General features: G+C 41.8%; 1 protein-coding gene across 3 annotated transcripts; it reads left to right on the top strand.

The window, feature by feature from the left end:
* The first annotated feature begins 1,498 nt into the window (after positions 1-1,498).
* PANK3 (pantothenate kinase 3) lies at positions 1,499-20,827 on the top strand. Of its 3 annotated transcripts, none has more exons than XM_054287673.1 (7): positions 1,499-1,589; positions 10,402-10,754; positions 11,575-11,828; positions 11,935-12,111; positions 14,006-14,129; positions 16,370-16,495; positions 17,815-20,827. In XM_054287673.1, exons 1-7 carry the CDS (start codon positions 1,562-1,564, stop codon positions 17,863-17,865), a joined length of 1,113 nt encoding a protein of 370 aa, XP_054143648.1. In that variant the 5' UTR covers positions 1,499-1,561; the 3' UTR covers positions 17,866-20,827. The 3 variants fall into 3 exon arrangements, with proteins under 3 accessions (XP_054143648.1, XP_054143647.1, XP_054143646.1); XM_054287672.1 differs by lacking the exon at positions 1,499-1,589 and adding an exon at positions 1,615-1,684; XM_054287671.1 differs by lacking the exon at positions 1,499-1,589 and having other exon boundaries at positions 10,017-10,754.
* The last annotated feature ends 384 nt before the right edge of the window (positions 20,828-21,211 follow it).

The following is a 21,211-nucleotide window of genomic DNA, read 5'->3' as shown; positions in this document are numbered from 1 at the left end:
CCCATTATGAATTCTGGCTGGAAAGCCCAGGGTTGTGAGCAGTAGGTGGGAGACCTCACCATGTCGTGCCACTGGCAGTGCCCCGTGACACCCTGGCCTGTGCCAGGATCGGTGTGACCAACAGGACCAGGGCAGTGACTGTCCCTGTGTGGGCACTGGGCAGGGGCACCTCAGTTCAGGAGGGACATGGAGGGGCTGGAGCGAGTTTAGGAAGGGAATGGAGCTGGGGATGGGTCTGGAGCAGCTGAGGGAGCTGGGAAAGGGCTCAGCCTGGAGAAAAGGAGGCTCAGGGGGCACCTTGTGGCTCTGCACAGCTCCTGACAGGAGTGGAGAGCCACATGGGGGTATGCTCTGATCCCAGGGAACAGGGACAGGAGGAGAGGGAACGGCCTCAGGCTGGGCCAGGGAAGGTTGGGTATCAGGAAGAATTTTTCCACAGAAAGGATGATTAGCTATTGGAGTGGGCTGTCCAAGGAGGTGGTGGAGTCACCGCCTCTGACGGTGTTCAAGGGAAGACTAGACACAGCAGTCGGTGCTCTGCTCTAGGTAACACAGCGGTGTTCGGTGCTAGGCTGGACTCAGTGATCTCAGAGCTGCTTTCCACCTGATTGTGTGATTAAACATCAGCCTGTTCCACCAGGCGAGGAAGAGTTTCCAGGGCAATAAAGTTACTGGTGCCATCATTGGAGTCCAGGCACAGGAAAGAAGCCACTTCCTGAACTGCTCCGGTGCTTAATTGTGAGAGCACTTCAGTCCGAGCGAGGGGAAATGAAAGCAAACGCCAACTGCTCGTTTCACTTTACAACATTCGCGTGGCTCTGGCAACACGCAGAGCGCGAATACCGGGGTCCGACACCAGCTATGACTGAGGGTGTCACAGCGGCGCGGGGCCTGTGCCCGCTGCCCGTGCCCTGGCAGTGCCGCTGTCCGTGCCCGTGTCCCGGTGCCCCCGGCCGAGGCACGGCCATTGGCAGCGGCCCTGCTGTGAGGGCGCGGGGCCCGCCGGGAGCAGTAGGCGCGGCCAGACTGCGGCTCCCGGCGCGCCCCGCGCCGGGCGGGGGCAGCGCTGCGGCAGCGGCGGGGCGGGCGCGGAGCCGCCCCGGCCCCTTTGTGTGCGCGGCCGCGGCTCCAGCGCCGCCGCCATCTTGTGCCGGCCGGGCCCGTGTCCGCCGGGGATCCGCGGGGCAGCGCCGGGGCCGCGCTCCTGCAGGGAGCGGCCGAGCGGAGCCTCCCCGCGCTCCCCCGCCCGGGGCCCGTCCCGCGGCTGCCGCTCGGCTCCCTCCGCTCGGCGCCTCGCGAGCGGAGCGCGGCCGCCCCGCCCCGTCTCCCCGCCCCAGCCCGAGCGCGGATGCCGCCGCTGGAGCGGCCCCTGCCCGGGCCGCGGGCGTAGCGGCGGGCGCGGCCAGCGCCGCTCCCCGGGAGGCGGGCGCCCGGCGGGCGAGGAGCATCAGGAGAGCGAGGCCCGGCCCCGCGGAGTCGCCGCCGCCGCTGCCCGCCCCATCAGGCGAGCGGCAGGAGACCCGCCCCGGCCGACAGCGAGCCGGGCCGCCGCCGCAGCGCCATGAAGATCAAGGATGCCAAGAAGCCGTGTAAGGCCGGGCCGGGGGAGGGGGCGCGGGGCCGCGCGGCGGGCGGTGCCCATCCATGGAGCCGGGAGATGCCCGCAGAGACGCGAATCGCTCCTGTGCGTCCCTCTGAGCGAGGTGTCGGGGTTCAGGTGATCCTCAGTGCTGGCGTTGGAAGGACTAGAATAGAAAGTGATATAATCAGTTTCTTGGGGATGTGTGCTCTTTTTGATTAGCCACTTAACCGCTGTGCTGAGCATCTGCGCAGGTGGCTGCTGTTGCTACAGTTTTGGTTTTTTAATCAATTTTAATTCTTTTTAGACTATTTACTAATATTTGGATATAACTCTTTTACTAAAATTCTGAATTCTCCCCTTTAATGATCACAGCTCTAATAATATTTCTTGCTATGTGTTGTTCTGGAGTGCCATGTTTGTTTTGGAGGGTGTAAACTTGATTCAGACTCAGGTGAATATAAACAAAACGTCTTAAGATTACAGCTACTTCTTGAAAGGAGAGATTTGGGTTGAATATCGGTAATCAATATGCAGCTGATGTGCTCTCAGTGTAACAGATGCACAGCTGTGCCAGGCAACACACCTGTCAAGCTCATACAGGTGTGCCTTAGCTGAAAGGGATGCAGGTTTTGCTTCGCTGAGTTTGGCATCTTTTTCTTTGCCATCATACTTAAGGACTTACTTTCAGGATGAGTTACTGTGTAGAAAATGCCTAGTCCCAAATTTCTAGGCCTCGTGTGGTTCATACAGCATGACTGGCTAATGAACAGCATACAACCAAGACAGGATATTGGAAGTTGATGTCTTGAATTTATTTTTTGAACAGCCCAAGAAGAAGAAAATCACCAAACACGTATTTAACACAGGAAGTATTAGCATAGCTCTAGAAATAGCTATAAAAGCTTTGAAAGTAGGTTGTTTCCTGTGGTCTGGTTTGGAAAGCCTATATATGTATCTTGTAGCACACAAGTAACCATCACCTCTTGTTAGTGCCAGTCTGTGGAAATTGCTGAATTGACTGTAACGATGTTTATGAAGAGTAAAGTTCAGGCAGCATTGTTTTCCCCGGTATAATATTAAGAAATTTCATCAAGACAGCAGTAGCTGGCTGTAAAATGTTACAGTGGTTTGAGAATTGGAATGGGGAGACTATGGCTGCTCCTGCTGTAGAAACCTGCTAATTTCAGGACTGTCTCTGCTGGACCTCAAAGCCTTTGTTTTCTGTAGTGGTGGATTTAAGCCTCATGGTTAAATAACAGTGCAAATGTTACCAAGAAGTTTTAACTGCTCAAATATGCTGCAGTTGTAGTTACACTCTTCCAGGTCTTGAATTTGAACTTTGATGTTGGTGTCATGATGTGAATATGGGAATTAGAAACAGTTGGAACTGCACGAGCAGGAGGGGCAGGATACAGTGTCAAACTACGTTGTTTATTTCTTCTTGACTCTTGAACACACTTAGGAGCTGGTGGCTTTTTAAAAGATAATAGCACAGAGTTTCTTAGGCAGTGAACTTTAGACTCAGTCTGCAGATTTCTGCCCATGGTTAGTCACACTGAGAGAGCAGCTGGATGTTTGGAGATTCAGGTCCACAGAAGCACTGAAGGTGGAAATTGATGTTCAGGGTCTCTGGTACCCAAATATTGCTGTCAGTTTGGCTTAAATGCTCACATGGACGTGAAAGCTGAGTTGGGCTCACAATACCACTTATAGACTGTTTACAAATCATTTGGCTTTTGACTGTTTACAAATAATTTGACTTTTCAACACAATTGTTGAGTGTACATTCCTCAGAGCAAGCGAGTACCTGATCATCTGTGATGTAGCCAGATGTGGTTCTGGGGAAAAATGGATAATTGTTACTTAAGAACCTGCAGAGTAGAACTGAGCAGATTGCTTCAGTCTACCTGTACTTTTGTCTGTGATGTTTAGCATCAGGAAGGAAGGGCTGATTGCAGTGGTTGGCATGAGAGAGGTGAGGGTAAAATGGAAACACCAAACCAGTTCAGAGTTCTTGACGTGGGTACCCTGCCTGCACATGCTTCTGTGGTCCTCCCTTCCAGATCTTCACCTGACCAGTGCTGTCACTAATTTGTGGAGTAAAAACTGTGAGAAACACAGCAGAATTTATGGAACACAGCTTCCGAGATTGGCTGTCTTGAAAGAGGCTAGTAAAGGGCCATTTAAATCTCATCTGCTGGTGATGAGAGGAGTCAAGCATTTTAAAGGAAGATAAGAAAAATTCAAATCAGGAAAACCTTTTACTAAAGTCAGTGTAGCAGTGGGAGCTGGAGAGGTTTTGGAATCTCCATTCTTGGAGGATTCTTGAAAAACTTCTGAGGCCTCAAAGTGTTGACTGGACAAAGCTGCGGCTGGCCTCATCTGGTTGTTGGCAGTTTTCCTGCTGGTGTAAGAGAGGTCAGAGCAGATGACCTCCAGAGGAACCTTCCAAGCAGCAATTGCGTGATTGCTCTTCTGAGGAAATGCCCATGGGGAAGAAGGGCTGGCAGTTTTCAAGGAGATTTCCAAAGGTTATTTGTGGGTTGGGATGATAAATGTGAGAGCAGCAAGTGTTGCAGAGCTGCTGCTGTGTGGGATCTGCCCGAAGGGAAGGGAGCAGGAGCTCATTGAGAGCTGTGCGTGTTGGCGGGGGCAGGCAGAGCGCGGTGCCAGCGTGCTGTGCTCTCCAGGGCAGCTGGAGCCCTTCCTTCCCTTGGCTCTGAGTGTGACCCGGTGCTGCAGAAAGGCACAGGCTCCCAGTACTTGATACACTCTGTGTGTGTTACTTTTTGCAGTCTGTTCCTTTGGATTGTTTGTTGAAAAGAGTTTGGGAGCAAATGCCTGTATTTCCCTTGAGGTGAAGTGAGACACACTAATATAGGAATGTATATTGCAGAGATTTGCAAAATCCTTCATCAGTATAAAGGAAAGATGAAAATTTCAAGTTTATTTTCTCCCGTGTTCTTCTATGGACACATGTAATCATTGTGGACACCTGGAGGATTAGTGTAGTAAAATTGATGAAAAATCCATTTGGATTGATGGAGAATCCTGTATACATAGATGGGGGTTTTTTTCCCATGGAATTTGCTGCATAGTATTTTAGTATCCTAGCATTTTCTTATTGGTCCTTGAAAGCTGATGATTAGCCCATAGCAGATGTTAGAGGCTCTCACTTGATTGCAGTTGAGAAATGTATTTCAAATAATGAATTCATACTGCCAGGAACAGTGCATACTAAAAGTGTTATACACAGTGCATCTTTAATGTTAAATTATGCCTCTGCATTCTGTATCTCACCATAATGACACCTATCCCCAAAGAGATGGCTGCTGAAATGTCAACAAAATTATCAGAATGAGCAAGGAGGGAGAGGCTGAAAGCAGCGATATTTTGTGTTGTATTAAGCTTTCTGTGGTACCCACTTGTAGAAGATAGAGCCCATGAAGAGCAGTTGCAGTAATTGCCCATTAGCACCTGTCCTCCCACCGCCAACGGGGCTGTTGTGCAGCGTGATCAGAGCTGGCTGAGTGGGAGTTTGCAGAGCGTGATGGAGTTTTCCCACAAGGAAAATGGGAGGATGTGCCAGGGTGTGTCAGATACATTTAATTTGCATGTTAATTCTGTCGAGCCCAGATGTATTTTGAGCTGGACTTGGGATATTTGAACCAAAAACCTGTTACTCAGCTTGTTAAGGAGAAAAAGTCTCCAGTGTCTCAAGGGCTAAGGACACTTAAGTGCAGTTTTGCTCTGTAGAGGCTCATAGGCCATGTAGATTGGTGTTCATGGGCACAGCAAAGGCATTTTGCTGTCCAGCCCTCAGGCTACTTTAATTTAATTTAACAGTTCAGCAAGCTTTGGTGTGTTTTCTCTTAACTTGTCCCATAGCTCACATTAGCTGCCTTAGCCCCCCAGCTGATTTAGCTGTTAAAATTTGCCATCAGGTTGTACTTTGCTGCTTGCTGTTTTAGGGAAATGCTGGAAGTACAAGAATGGATGCACATAAGAAAATGTATTTGGAAAAACTGCAAAATGCATTTAGTTTATGTGTTTGTAAACACTAACTGTGTAATGGTTCAGTAGAACTTTTAAATAGTTGTTTGCCTTGTCAGTATTCAGATAAGAATGGGATCAAGGTTAGTTTTGGTACCAAAGGCTACGCACTAGGCTGAATTAGATAAGTTTTGGGCATCAGAACTGATGGTACTGCTTAGTTGCATAAAGAACTGTTGCAGTGCTGGCAGAAGTAAGTTCAAGTTTTTGTGGATTTCATGATCATTTTCCTTTGCTGTATTTTAAGGCTGTATAACATCATGAACCTTGGCACCCTTTGGCAGCTGTTCCCCAAGCCGTGTTTGTACTTGGAGTGCAACAGTCTTATTTCTTAATAATGCATAAGCTTTCTTACAGAGATGACACAAAATGTGGTAGGCTGTTCTTTGCTGTCACTGACAGCTGTGAATTTTTTTTTCCCCATGGTGCCAAGCTCCCAGCTTGAATTAGGAGTTAGCTACTCTTCTTTGAAGGTTGGTTCTTATTAAATTTATACAGGATTGACCCAGAGTGTCACTTTATCTTACTGGGAAAATGAAGTATTTCAAAGGTGTTTGTGTTTCAAATATGTCATTTACATTCATAGGAAAGAGGTTGACAGGAATCTGTTTCTCAGTTTTTAAAAGCAAAATACAACTAGAACATTAAGCTGAGGAATCTTCAGCGTGACTGAATAAGGGAGGTGTAGTTAAGTCTTTGAGTGTGTACTTCCTGCAGCTTTGGATCCAGAATGGGTGTACAAATCAGAATACAAGTGTATGGTCTGGGTGGAAAGCTTCAGAGGTCCCCTGGAGAACCCATGGAAAAGGAAAACACTTCAGCCTTTGTGCTTGCATGGGCACAAACAAGACATGTACCGTAATTATTTCATTTGGCATATAAAGACCTTACATGATAAGATATAAGTAACCTTAAGACTGCTGCCAGTGACTGTGCACAGCATGAACTTGAGAAGTGCAGACACAAGAGAATGAGGCTTCCCTGTGCTATCTCTAAAGATGATTAAGGTTTAAATAACAAGCAGCAGCCACCCCAGCATGGGTTTTCTTACTCAGCACAACTGCTCCATCATTACGTGACCACAGCACTCTTCCCTTGTGGGAAGTACTTTCCTAATTGCAGGAAGCAGCTCTAGGGAATCCTTTTAAAGATTAAAAAAAAAAACATTTAAAGATGGTTTTTTTTTAATTCTGAGCAGGTTGCCCCTCAGAGCTGTCTTCCCAGCATGTACTGAGCAATCTGCTGCTTTATTGCAAGGACTTCTGGTTGCTGTGTCTAGGTAGGGACCACAGTGGCTCCTGGCAGAGCTGGGGAGTGAAAGCAAATCTGGATTTGTAATTAAGGAGGTTGTATGTTATGGTACTCCACTTGGTGTCCTGAAGATAGTTAAATTTGGTGTGAAGTATCACATTAAACACCATATGGGTTTTGACTTCCCAGTTAGTGTTGTGCTTCATGTATCTGTCTCTTCTTGGATAGTATAGATCTGTATTTTGTGTATTCTTAAGTAGAGCCTGGCCTGACTTCCTAAAAGTAAAATGAAAGAATTTTATGTAGTTTATGCAAGGCAGTTGGGCTTGTTAAATAAAAAGCTGGATTCATACTTTTCCTTTTTTCAAATGGTTACTGACCACTGCAGAGAGCAGGTGAACTTTGAAAAGTTGGGCCCTGGATTTGTTGTGTGAATAGCAGTTAAATTCTCAGCAAGGAATTTCTCTGAGCAGTGCATCACTTTTTGTGGAATATTCCTGGGAGCAACAGTCAAGAGGAAGAGCTAAAAAAATCTTTTAATTATCTAATCCCCACAAAGCTGTGGAAAAAAGTCCATCTTTAGTGCAGGGGAATTGACTTTCCTTATGGTTTGAAGCTGTGGAATGATGGTTACAGTTGTGCAAGTCTTCAAACCTAGTATCTGCAGACCTGTAAGCTTGAAAAAAATGGTTGTGTAATTGGCATTGGCCTCATCCAGACATGCTTCTGTAACTGTGACTGCTGAAAGGATCTAGCTGATGTCTGGGGATATTTCTTCTAAAAGTTTTGGTGGTGCCATTCTGTTCTTAAATCTCTCAGAGAAGCCAGACCCACAAATATAAGTATAAAAATGTCTTTTGTAAAGTCATTTATGTTTTCCTGCATCCAGATGTGATGGATCCTGAGGCAAGATCTACCCTAAGCAAACCTGCAGCAGTAAGAGGAAGGTTCATCAGGTTTCCATGTTGTGTCCATCTACAGTTACATTCAAATTCAGTAGAATCAGTGTATTTCTATTATTTAAGGACAGCTCATGCATAGATAAACCTTGTATCCTTGCAGTCCCAACTGATTCTGTTGTTGCCATTTGTGTGTATGTAGATCCCCTGGTCTGTTTGGAAAACAAAATGACTTTCATTCTCCTGGCTGCACCTGTAATAAAATCCATAGAAATCAATTTAGAGTGGTTTGCATGCACAGGAACCCTTGTGTAACACCTCCTTGCTGCTATAAGGACTGAGTTAACAGTACGTGGGCCCAGTTGCTTGTCAGAACTCCTCCACCTTGCAAATGAAACTTGAGCAATGTATTGCCAGCCAAATACTCACAAATTTTCAATAGAAAAATGTAAAACTTCCTGGGGTTTGTCACAGGTGAAAGCTGACCTATTTCTTCAGTTTCAAAGTCTGTAAATGGCTGTTAAGATCATTCAGTTAACCCAGAAAACTGATCTTACACAGCATGATCCCATTTTTCAGCATAAAATGTGTTCTCATTTAAATTATGGAATAAATATACAGTTCAGCTGTTCTTGTTTTCACTTGGTGTACAAGATTCTTAAACCTTAAGACTTACAGAGGCGTGACTAATGTTGTATTTGCAAAAGCTTTTTGGATCATTTAACATGGGATGGAGTGGATCTTCTGACAAACAGGCATGACTTGCACCAAATCTTCCTTCAACTCATCACATGAACTTCCAGCTGTTCCCCCCTCTTTCCTGTTTCGGAGGACAAGATCTCAGTTAGATCTCAGATCTTGTCTTAGTTAGGACAAGATCTCCAACCCCAGGTAGTGCTTGGGTTGGGGTGTCCTAGTTAAATTCTGCATGGCTTGGATTGACTCCTACAGGCACGTTCTGGGTGAATCCACTGCCCTTCTTCACTTTTGTTCTTGTGACATCATTCATGGCAAGGGCTTGAAACTTGGTGAGGTCACTTAATAAATCCTCAGCTAATTGTGGTCAAACAGTAAGATGTCAGATTTTCTTATGTCCAGAGTCTCAGGGTGCAGCATGCAGTCACAAACTCAATTCATGTGTATTTCTATGCTTAGTCTTATGCTTAGCGCTCAGTTTTATGGAAAAGATACCAAATTTGTAGAACTTAATTTCCACTTCAAACTACATTTTTTTTCACAGAATTTACCTTTGAATTTAAATTTAGTTTATCAAGGTAAGCTAACCAACAATTTTTTTTTTCATTAATGTCTGACAATATTCTCTTGATGCCCATTTCTCAAAGTTCAGGCATCATTGGAGTTTCTTTTCTTTTTAACTTTAGCACTCGATAAATAAACTGACACACAGCCAGCCTAAATACATTACAATAATTTGGTAGGTCATTCTTCTCAAGCATAGATCCCACTGGTAATGTAAATACAGTGTAATTGCATCTTGCTCATGATAAGCATATTAATATCTTTCTGGTTTTTTTCTTGAGTTTCATGCTTCTGTAAGATATAAATTACATCTGACGAGATAAATTGGAACTCTAAAAAAGAAAAAGAGGAGGCAAAACCAAGCAAGTTACAGTGCCAATTAGGAAATAGAATATGAGCTTCCCAGCTGGATATCCAGGATCTTTTTTAAGCTGTTTCTGGGAAATGACAGTGGGAAAGCTCTCAGTTGAAGATGTTGTCTTTGCTGTAGGGTTTCTAAGTATCTGTTTCACTGCACTTAGTTAGGAATATTTATTGATACATCCATGTTCAAAATTTGGTCATGCATGTCATAGACAAAATCCCTTTTATGAACTGCAGTCATCCCACATAAGGGATAAAGGTAAAGCACTTGTGGTTTATTGCTGTTAATTTGTAGTACAGAAATTCCCTCTTCCAAGCCAAGGTGCCAAAAAAAAAGAAACCAGAAAATGGAACCTAAATATTCATTTTTGCTTTGCTTACACTTTTTAATAGGACATTTTGTCATCCTTTTGACTTCAAGAGATAGAAATTGGGCATCTTAACTGTGTCAAGTTTTAAAGTGCATGCAAATAAATTTCCTCTCAACAACCACATTATGTGAGGGACTGTTAGAGGAGGAGTACCTGGGCTGCCCCTGTTGTCAGCTGTAATGTGTAATCTGCTTTCTTCAGGTGTGCATTGTACCCTTTGTACTGAACTACGTCAGAGCTGGTATTTTAGAAGTGAAGGTTATTTTAATCCTTTTTTCTCAATAAGAAAAAGTGGTTGAATTTTGTTTATGAGTTGGTCTGAAAGAGAGGGTATAGTTTGGGGAGTTTTTAGTTGAGCTTTCTGAGCACCTTATAGCATTTAAATGTGTATAGTTGCTCATTTTTCCATTTTTACATGAGGCCAGAGAGATATTTAAGGTAAGGTAATTGAAATGAGTGGTAGTTCTTTTTTCCTGTGAGGAAAAAAGTTCTTTTTCCTGTTCCTTTTGCCTTTGTTGTTAATGTCTGCCTTGTTGAAAAGTACAGCCAGGGACAGTCTTAAACTCCATGTGTGGCTTTTGCTCTTCCACAAACCTAATGGCTCATTCTTGTCTCTTCACAGCTTTCCCATGGTTTGGCATGGACATTGGGGGAACATTGGTCAAACTGGCCTATTTTGAACCTATTGACATCACTGCAGAGGAGGAACAGGAGGAGGTGGAAAGCCTGAAGAGCATCCGCAAATACCTGACTTCCAACGTGGCCTACGGATCCACTGGCATTCGGGATGTCCACCTGGAGCTGAAGGACTTAACCATTTTTGCTCGAAGAGGAAACTTGCACTTTATTCGGTTCCCAACTCATGATTTGCCTACCTTCATCCAAATGGGAAGAAACAAAAACTTCTCAACACTACACACGGTGCTCTGTGCCACCGGCGGTGGCGCCTACAAGTTCGAGGAAGATTTTCGCACAGTAGGTAGCCTGCCCTGCCTCTGCCTGAAGCTGATGGGTTAAAATAACCTGTAGTTTGAAAATAACCTGTTAAAATAACCTGTGATTTGAAAAACTGGAGAGCTCTAATATATTTTAGTACTACTTTTGGTATGGTGAGGAGTTAGAGCCTTCCTGGATTCCGCAGCCCCAGTTAGTTGTCTTTGTGCTTTATGAGAGAACCGCAGCTTAAATATCACATGGAGAACTGGAGAGAGCCTTAAACCTTGCAGAATTTCTGACTTGTGCTTTTCCTGTGATCCTTGGAGTGTTTATGAAGTTGCAAGGATAGTTAGTACAATGTCATTGAGCTTTTTATATGCTGATAGCTTAGGAATTACTATTTTGACTTGTAAGATGGGGGAGGAACCCAACAAACCTTGAACAGGTTTTCAGATATGAGTTCCACCAAGATGACACTGAGTGGGGCCTCTGGGGTATTTGATGACCTTTCTATTGATTTAAATTGATGAAAAATGTTGTTAATTTTTCAATAGATTCATGTCTTAGTATTCAAAAGTGATCTTTGAGCTTACTGAAGCAAATACTTATACTGCATCTCTCTTCTTGATTCAGGTCTGAGATCTGGATTTACACTCAGATTAACTTGCTGGTTTAAGTTTATGCATTCAGAATTTAAGTCTGAATTCTTTGTTGGCTTTACAGTGACATTGAAATTCCTGAATTAGTCACATGAGATAGCTTCTTGAAGTTGGGCAGTACAAATATTGTCAGAAATTTGTAGCTCATTTGTGCAATGTTAGCACATGTTGCCACAGTCTTTTTTTCTTTCTTAACACAGATTGGAAACCTCCAGCTGCACAAACTGGATGAGCTTGACTGCCTTGTCAAAGGCTTATTGTACATAGACTCTGTCAGCTTCAATGGCCAGGCAGAGTGCTATTATTTTGAAAATGCCTCAGATCCTGAGAGATGCCAAAAGATGCCTTTTAACCTGGATGATCCATACCCATTGCTGGTTGTTAACATTGGTTCAGGAGTCAGTATTTTATCAGTCCATTCCAAAGACAACTATAAAAGAGTAACTGGAACAAGGTAATTTAAAAACCTATGTTGGGGTTGTTACTCTCTGGGGCAATGAAACAGGGATCTTTCATGAGAGGAAATGCTGTTTGAAAGCAATGGTTTTCTCTGTCCTTAGTCTAGGTGGAGGGACCTTCCTTGGGTTATGCAGTTTGCTGACAGGCTGTGAAAGTTTTGAAGAAGCTCTGGAAATGGCATCCAAAGGAGACAGCACACATGCTGACAAGCTGGTTCGGGATATTTATGGAGGAGACTATGAAAGATTTGGTTTGCCAGGATGGGCTGTAGCATCCAGGTAAGCAGGAGTCTCTTGGTGGATTATTCTCTTGGTTTGTGGAGCTTCTAAAACAAGGCTTCAACTATTCATGCAGAAAGAACTGCTTTTCTGCATGGTTTTATTGTAGTCCAGTTACATTTTTATCCTAAAAGTGGGTATCCTCAGCTTTCCTGCTGGTTTAAAGCCATGTGCAAGTGCAGGTGCCTGCTAGGTCAATATTAAAGAAACCTCCTGAGGTATTTCATGCACAGCTTTGTGTGAGTCAGAGGGAACACAAGGTGACAGCAGGAACAGAGTGCAGAGGTGGTGTGCTGTAACCCAGCAGGCATTTAAACACCTCACAGGCACTCAGGCACTCCCTCCAATGAGATGGGGGAGAGAACTGGGAGGAAAAAAATAAAACCGGTGTGTTAGATAAAGAGTGTTGAACAGGACAGAAATGGAACAGAACAGAATGGTCTCCTCCCCACTCTGTGCATCCCCATTGTGCTCACTGGTGGGGTGCAGTGAGGAGCAGAAAAGGCCTTGACTGCTCAGCAATAACAAAAACATCCCTCTGTTATCAACAGTTTCCAGCACAAATCCAAAACACAGCTCCATGGTAGCTACAATGAGAGAATTAACTATCCCAGCTAAAACCAGCACACAGCTACTAGGAAGAAAATTAATTTTGTCCCAGTCAAAATCAGTACAAGACAGGGGAAAAAAGTGCCAATTTCTTTTTATATTACCTAGAGTCTTTTAGTAGAGCCATTGTCTAGAGGGAAGGTGAGTGGGAGATGGCTTTTATGTTGCTCTTACAGTGGAGAAATTCCTAATTTTTTTTGGGAAATGTGGTTGTCACAACAGACACCTGATGTAGTGTTTTAACTACTTTTCTCACTGAAGAGGGCTGTTGAACACCAACAGTTTGCACCATGAGAATGTCATTGTCATCAATAGAGGACTTTTGTCACAGCTGCACACATATTTTCATTGGGGAATATCATCAATGATATTACAGCTTACAAAAGATAAGAAAAATAAACTCTTCAAGCGAAACTAGTATGTACATAAGAGTGCTCATTAAATCTTTACTGTTATTCCATAGGGAATCATAATTCATGGCAACTTAATTGTTCTCCCTCTGCAGCCACCTGAGTCCAAGCCTCTTGAGAGCCCATGTGCTGAGAGGTTTTAATATGTGTGAACTTTACACTTCAGTCAATAATGTTTTACCTTGCTTTATGTTGGTGCTTTCTGTTCTCATTTGCTTTTTAAGATCCTTAAGAGCTTTAATGGCTTTTTGAGCTCTACAATAATCAGGATTCTTGCTCTCCAAACTGGCTCAGAGTCCTTGGTGGTTAAATATCACACGTAGCTATGGATTCTTGTCTTTTGTGCTGTGCATGGCAAGGGAAGTGGCCTGATCCAGAACTCTTCATTTCTGCGACCTAAATTGCATTCTGTAACTGTTCATTTTGTTTCAGAGGGTTGTGTTCCATCATAAAATGGTTTAATTAATGGAAGAAGACCTCTGAAACAAAATTAACAGTGACAATAGATAGGTGTTTGTGAGCAAGCAAGCATGAGAAGTGGAAGATTTACCAATCAAGCAGTGACTTAATTTACAGTGACTAAATTTGCAGTCATCTTCTGTGAAGAATAAAATTGTTTTACTGTAGGTGGTTCTTCATGGAAGTCAACAATCTGAACAAAAATTATTTGCTGGAACACAATTGACTGATTCCTGTGAAGGAATAAATAGAGGTGTAGTGTCAAATTGCTGTATTTAATACAGACACTAAAAGCAAGTTCCTCAAAGAGGAAACATGAGACATAGTTTTTGTTACAGCATAAAAAAATCCATTTTGAAATTATTTCAAATGCACATGAATCACTTTGTAACTCATGGCCATTTCTCCTATTCTAGTTTTGGGAATATGATCTACAAAGAGAAGAGGGAGTCTGTCAGTAAAGAAGATCTTGCCAGAGCCATTCTGGTCACCATCACCAATAACATTGGCTCTATTGCCCGGATGTGTGCAGTGAATGAGGTAAAACCTGACCAGGAAATGATCTGTCTACAGCTCTGTTACATGTCTTCACATTAAATGGCTGCTAAAATGGTGTATCATTTTAAACCTTTTAATACATTCTCAAATGAAATGAGAAATGCATGTGGTAGCTCTGAGCTGGGCCTACAATCACCCTGCTTTAGCAAGGGGACTTCAAGTCCTTTATCAGAACATCCTGTGCTTACCTGCAGGCTTTGGGCTCCATTCTTTACCAAAGCTCCTCATCAGGTTCCCTCCCCTTTGGCAAAGATATCCTTGTTCCACTTCTCCAGAGACAGTCAAAATATTCTGAAGCAATTCCTAATGCTTTAACCACAGAACAGCTGGGGGTGCAAAGGACTCCTGGAGAGGATGCAGTCCAGCTCCTTGCCAAGGCAGGGTCACCTAGGGAATGCATCCAGCCCTGAGACATGGACTCAGAGACAAACTCTGTGCTTGGAGGTTTCAAAATACATGACTTGAGCAACTGCAGCATGTAAGCTGCTGAAAGTCCTGCTTTAAGCAGTGCATAATGATGGCCTCCAGCAGTTTCTCCAAGCTGAAATTATCCTCTGATCAAAGCCTTGTTTCTAGATAAACATTATTTTTAATTTTTTCTAGCTCTTGAGACTTTAAAATTGCTTTGACACCTCTCATCTTGCTGGTTGGTACAGAGAAGGTTTCCTGCCATCTTCTGTTTCTCAAAATTCAAAAAAGAACCAGTATTGGTTCAGTATTAGTGTGGACAGCCAAGAAACTGTGGAAGAATACTGAATTTAGGCATAGAAGACATGAGAGTCTGAGCAGCAGGGATTCCTTCCTTCCTTTCTTCCTATTATCAACAGACTTGGGATAAAATGAGGTTTAGCAATAGCTTTCTTGGAGAAGACTGGGGTAACTGAATTTAGAGTTCTACTTCAAATCTTTGCATGTGATTGTCTCAGAAGTGCCAACAGCCCTGTTAGCTGCAGTAATCCTCCTTTTGCTTAGGAGCCAGATTAATTTTATTTTCTAGTTTTAATATTGTAACTTCTCCCTCAGTTTCGTTATCTTTCTCATGTCTGTCTTGGGAAGGAAGGTAATTTTGTAAGTGTTGGTTTTGGCTTTTTGCTTTATGGCAAAGCTTAATAACAAAAAAGTTAAAATGAAGATGAAGTTGAAAGTACATTCTACATGTCTTAGGCAAATTATGCAATTTATATTTAAGGGTGGGAGTAAATGAGGACAAATCAGAACTTGTAAACTGCACAAACTACCTTTATTCCGAGTGAGTTTTGGTCTAATTCCAGCTATGTCACAGAACTACAAACCATAAGAAATAGCTAATGGGGATACACAAAGTTGTACCTTGAACTGATGTCTAAAGATGAAATAAATGTAATTATTTTGATTGCTTGCAGTAGAGCAGAATGATGTTTTTGTGTCTTAACTATGTGTCTACTTTTCTTCACTGGGAACTAATCAGGATGGTTAAAAAACAGTTGCACGTGAGACATTTGACTGCAGGTTGAATTGTCATATTAGTTATTGTAATAACTTGGAAATGACCATTTATTTAATGCAATTAAGTGCTTTTTAAAGCACTGTGTTAAGGACTAACACAATTACATTTTCTTTGGCTCTTCCTCTCAGGTCATTAAACTGGTGTTTAATGTTTTCACTTAGTGCTGGATTTACTTCAGTTAATGGGGAATATGAAGTGATTTTCACTTTTTTACATTTGACTGGATTAAATTCACAGCTCCCTGGTAGTATTCAAGTGCTCCTAGAGTGATGCCAGGCTGAGGTACAATGAGGGCTGGAGATAAAGGAACATCTGTCATGTCTTAGTGCCTTCGGCTTCTTTACAGTGCTGCCTTGTTGCATATGGATCAAGCAGCATTGTACAGGGCTATGAAGGCATTGAGTCTGCTCTACCAAACACAAGTATCTTTCATTTCATTTCTTTCTTAGCTGGCTTCTTTCTTTGGTGTAATTGCTGAAAATGCTCACTTAATTTGAAACACAAATGCTACTTGTCTGTAAATTAAGTCCTTTAATTCTCAAGGGCTGCACCGTTTTTCCTTCTCCCCAAGTATGCCATGTTTTAAACTTTGGAACCGTGTTTTAATTGTGGCTTGTTTGGTTTTTCTGTGTTTTTTTTCCTTGCTTGAGACAGTCTTCTCTTTCAAAGCTGTGTTAAACAGTGAAAAGACTTAATCCTTTGCTATTTTTCTGGTTTTTTTCCTTTTTTTTTCTAGAAAATAAACAGAGTTGTGTTTGTTGGCAACTTTTTGCGTGTGAATACTTTGTCAATGAAGCTTCTTGCATATGCACTGGATTACTGGTCAAAAGGTCAGCTGAAGGCCTTGTTCCTAGAACATGAGGTATGCTGTGGCTCATTTATCTCTGTGTTCTGTTTCACCATAAATCAGAAATGCCTCTATTGAGCAGCTCTCATGTGTGATATCCTGACACACCAAGTGCTCAGTAAATATTAGAAATAACAGGAGGTTTGTCTTGCTGAATTGGTTCTCTGGAAACAGTTTTCTGCCAGGGAAGTACTTCAGTCACTTTGGGGTTTCTCAGTTCATGCTGTGGATCTCTGGAGAGGGACAGCAAGATGTTAAACTCTGTGCTAAGGGTCAGCAGTCTTCCTTGGGTTTGGGTGGAAACAAGAGTAAGTATTGTGTTTCAAAGAGTGCAGAAATGTAAAGCTTGGCCCTCTGAAACACTTGCATTGTTCTCAGCTGAGCTTGAGCAATGTCTTGAAAGTCAAGACTGCTTTGACAAGGCCTGTTTTCCTTCCACAACAGACCCCTCAGAGCTGTTGGAGTGATTTTATGCTTTGAAAATAACCTGCTTTTGGGCACCTTCTGCTGTCTCAGTATGCAGTACTGAGAGCTTTGATCTGGTTTGGTTAAAATATGAGCAATCAGTATTAATTTCAGGTGCAACAGTTGCTGACTTACAGCTCCTGGGCAGTGGGTTGGGAATTTTTGTCCTCAGTTTCTTGGTCTGAAAATATTACAGCATTCCATCTATTCCTTTCAGATGATTTTCACAACTCTTTTCCTTTATTGCTCATTTCAAGAGTGACAGTCTGTTCTGATGGCCACAGTAACAGTGGAATGGTTCCTTGTTAGCTCTGCCCTCTTCAGATTTTTCTTGGGTAAATTTTAAACTCACATTTGGTCAAGTGTATATTCTAAACACTTGAATACTTCTTAGTTATAGGGAGGAGGCAGATTTCAGTCCACAGGGGGAAAAAAATTCAACATGAGAACGTGGTTCTTTGCATGCAGGTAGATAGTCCAAAAGTGTGATGTGTGGATATAATTTGAGGAATTTTTCACTTTTACTTTAGAAATAATGTTGCTATGGGTATTGAAGATGTTTTAGCAAGCAAAAGATGCAGCTTCTTTAGGAAGAAAATACCAAACCTGATTTCCATGCTCTAGGAGTCACTGATACCTGTCCTAGTGATCCTGCAGTGTACGGTGAGGAAACTCCTAAAGTCAAGCTAGATAAGAAGGATAAAGTGTTTGTTTCACAAAGCCTTGAATAATTACTGTGAAATATTATATATTAAAAGTGTATCATGTTCTTTTTGTACCACTGATCCATCAGATGATTGTTGTTACTAAAATATGATTACTGCAGAATTTAATACCCTACTTAAAGTTGATTTTTTTTTTTTTTACAGGGATACTTTGGAGCTGTTGGTGCTCTGCTTGGGCTGCCAAATTTCAGTTGAGATGCCAGATGTCACTACACTGAACTCCTTTCCACCTGAATGACACTTGTTTATGTCAATGGGAATCAAATCTGGGGAGGGGAGGAGAAAAAAGCTGATTTTCTGTAACTCTTTTTAAGAAGTGATGAAGCTACTGAGTATTGCTGTTGTAAGGAACGGGGTTTCACTCTGCTGGGCATTGGCAAGTGAACTGTTTGTGGCTGTAATTTATGTTCTTTGGTACGTGTAGCCAGTAGTGAACTTCTATTATGCAATACATCCTCTGAAAACAACTTTCCAGAAATTCCAGAAGAAGGAATGCCAAACCCTTAAGTGCTCAGGATGCAAATATTGCAGGTTTAGCCCCAAGGCTTTAGGCCCATAAGTTTATATATAGAATTGATGACTAAAAAATTATTTTCATTAGTTATGCTGTTATTATGAGCACAAGATTTATGTGTTCTTACAGAAAACAACAGATAGCCTGGTACTATTGACAAGATGAGGAAACTGTAGACAATTGCTTCCCACAGCAAACATAGTAATTATTTTATTTTTATGTGTAATATTAATGCTTTAATTTCCAGTGGGAAGAATAGAAACACAGAGAATCAGCCAAAGCAGCAGATTAAGCAGTTGATATTTTGAAGGTTTTCTGAAGTTACCTTAATTTATTGGAAGATTCAGCTGGTATTTTGGGAAGATTCCTCTCTCTTTGTTTGGATTTGGAAACGAGTTCAGTGATTAATGAAGTCAGGTTTTAGGGGAAGATTTTTTAAAATTTTTTTTTGAGGACATGAATTCCAAAATGCCTTCTGGATTACTTTTTTTTTTTTTTTTTGCCTCCTAAGTTCTTCCATCATGAATCATCATTTATAAAGGTACCCTAAAGCCTGGGAGAATTGAGGAAATCCTTTTAAAATAGACTAATTATGGGACCTCATAACTGATGCTTTGGCTTGTTTCTGTAGAGGTTTGGGAAAATTTTTGCCCCATCCTACTGATTTGAAGTTGTGATTTCCCTGTAATTTTGTAAGAGTTGATCAGAATTCAAGCAGATGTTGAAGTTGAAAGGTTACTTTTGGATTTGGAAGTTTGTTTTTGGAAGTTGAGGACAACATCAGAGTTTGTATTGCAGCAGCAAATGGACCAATATTTAATGCACTTGCAATATGGAACAATTGTGGCCTTGGGATAAAATCCATACTCTGGAGCTGATTTTTGGGGTTTTCTGTAGACTTTTAAAATTTACAGTTATGATTATTACAGTAACTTCAGCCCTGAAGCCAGGGCATGAGATCTTAAACTTACAGGACTATCATACAGTCAGTAGCTGTATGACTTTTTGTGGACTAAAGCTACCCAATTTTGTGATATTTTCCTGTTAAATTTATTTCCTGTAAGTGCATGAGGAGCAACCAGACCCAGACACGTTCATATCTTGGGGTTTAAGGTTTTTAAAACTGATTGCTCAAGTATTCCACAGCATGGCTGTGTTGTATTTACAGATACATCCCCCTTGTGTTAGAAACCCCTGTGCTGTTTTCACTCTTCTCTTTCTCAAAATTCAAAGCCCCAAACTAACATCATAGGGTTTTGCTTTTAAAATTTTCTGTGGTCCTTTCAGAGTACAGTACCTTAGAGTAGGCAACTCATTAAGTGCAATGCTAATCACAAATGCAGTTCCATTTATTGTTGCTTTTCCTGGTACTTGTACTTCATTTGCATTGTGCTTGCTTTGATGTTTCACTATAGACATAAACAACTAAAAATTACACTCACAGTTCAGCTGATCTAATGCTAAATCAGAGCACTTCAGAAAATAAGTGAATACAGTTTTTCTAGAATGTCTTTATAAATGCTGTAAACGGTTCCTTTTGAGTTAGGATTGACTATCAGAAGTAACCTTTCTTTGGTTATAAAACTGTGTATAAACTTAATTTTCTGAATGTTCTGGCAGCCTGCTGAAAATTTTGCAAACTAACTGCATATTTTACTCACAAAGGGTGCTTTAGGAGACATACTACACTCCATTAGAAACAGTTCCTTTAGCCCATGTTTATTGCTACTTCATTTGTGATACTCAGTCCTCTTGAAGCAGTAGTTAGAAGTTACTTGTATATTTAACCAAAAGCACATATAGAAGATGATTACCTAATACCCATAGTTCATTAAACCAATTGAAGTTGATGTGACGTAACATACATTTTTTTAAGTAAACTGTACAGAGTTACAAATAAAATAAGCAAATGGAGTAATTCTTGAATAGCTGTACTGTATAGAAACTACTGTGAGAATCAAAAAGTATGCCCTACCTCTGTTTTATTTCCCTTGAGCTTCTAAAAAAAATTGGCTTTCTGTTGCTAATTTTATCAGCACAATTGTTACTTCATTACAAGAGCAACCACAGCAGTTGTCAAGCCCTACTGTAAAGCCCAGGGCTCCTGTGTTTAAGCCACATCTTTGGGTTTCATCTCATTTTCTGTCAGCTCAGAACTTGTTACCAGAGTCTCCAAAGATTGACTCTACCACCAGGAGAAATGATAGGCATCACAAATAGTTGCAAGATAAGCCTTAATGTCTTTTCTTCTAAATTCTCTTGTAAACAGGTTGAAAATGCTTGTTTCTTTTGTATGAGTCACTGAAGTAAGTTGCTTTGTCCTGCTAGTCTGTTTTTACTTTCACCTTTGCCATTTCTTTTCCTCAGAGCTAATTGGTTGAAGCAGCTTTAGGGTGAATTGTTTTAGTGTGAGGTACTACAGTAGAGAAAATTTGGCGTTTTCTCAGGACTACTGTGGTCTTCTCAAGTGGAAACACTGTCTAGAGGAAAGTTCTGTGATAGTTCTTGAAAGTAAAAGTAAGATCCCTTTTGAATGTGTAATCATCTGCAGCTCAGTCAGCCATGTGAGTGCCTTTTGAGTTTTTCATGTAATGCCAATTTTATGGTACTTTATCCATGAGGTTTCCTACCCAATATTACTTACCAGAGAAATGGAAGGTCATTTTATTGGCCATGGAGATGATCCCTTTCATGCAGTGTAGCAGGAGATACCAGGAAAAAATCATCAGGTTTCTGGCTTCCTATCCCTGTAGCCCTTAGTCTTGGGGTAAGGATTTTGCATTTCTTGGTCTTATCCCTCCAGCTTGGTCCTTTCAAGTATTATGCACAGTTTTATTGTATCATTATCTCCCTAAAAATCATGCAAGTTTATAATGAGATAAGTACTGTTTATTTCTGGGTAGAGAAGTTCAATCTTAGGTGAAGTTATTCCAAGCTATTACACATAACCAGTTTGACCTTTCTAAGTCTACTTGGGTAATTGCAGTTTGAATGAAAGAGGAACTCTGACAATACATCTTGAATATT

Source organism: Melozone crissalis, unplaced genomic scaffold, assembly GCF_028551555.1.
Source record: "Melozone crissalis strain CALT ecotype California unplaced genomic scaffold, PUWL_Pcris_2 ptg000061l_1, whole genome shotgun sequence".
NCBI lineage: Eukaryota > Metazoa > Chordata > Aves > Passeriformes > Passerellidae > Melozone > Melozone crissalis.
This window is presented reverse-complemented; position numbering and strand designations above follow the sequence as displayed.

Excerpts from the sequence above, each read along its gene's own strand:
- PANK3 (XM_054287671.1), top strand. The coding sequence starts at position 10,347 with ATGTGTGGCTTTTGCTCTTCCACAAACCTAATGGCTCATTCTTGTCTC. Across the intron at positions 12,112-14,005 it reads GGATGGGCTGTAGCATCCAG|TTTTGGGAATATGATCTACA; the intron begins GTAAGCAGGAGT and ends CTCCTATTCTAG. Across the intron at positions 14,130-16,369 it reads GGATGTGTGCAGTGAATGAG|AAAATAAACAGAGTTGTGTT; the intron begins GTAAAACCTGAC and ends TTTTTTTTCTAG.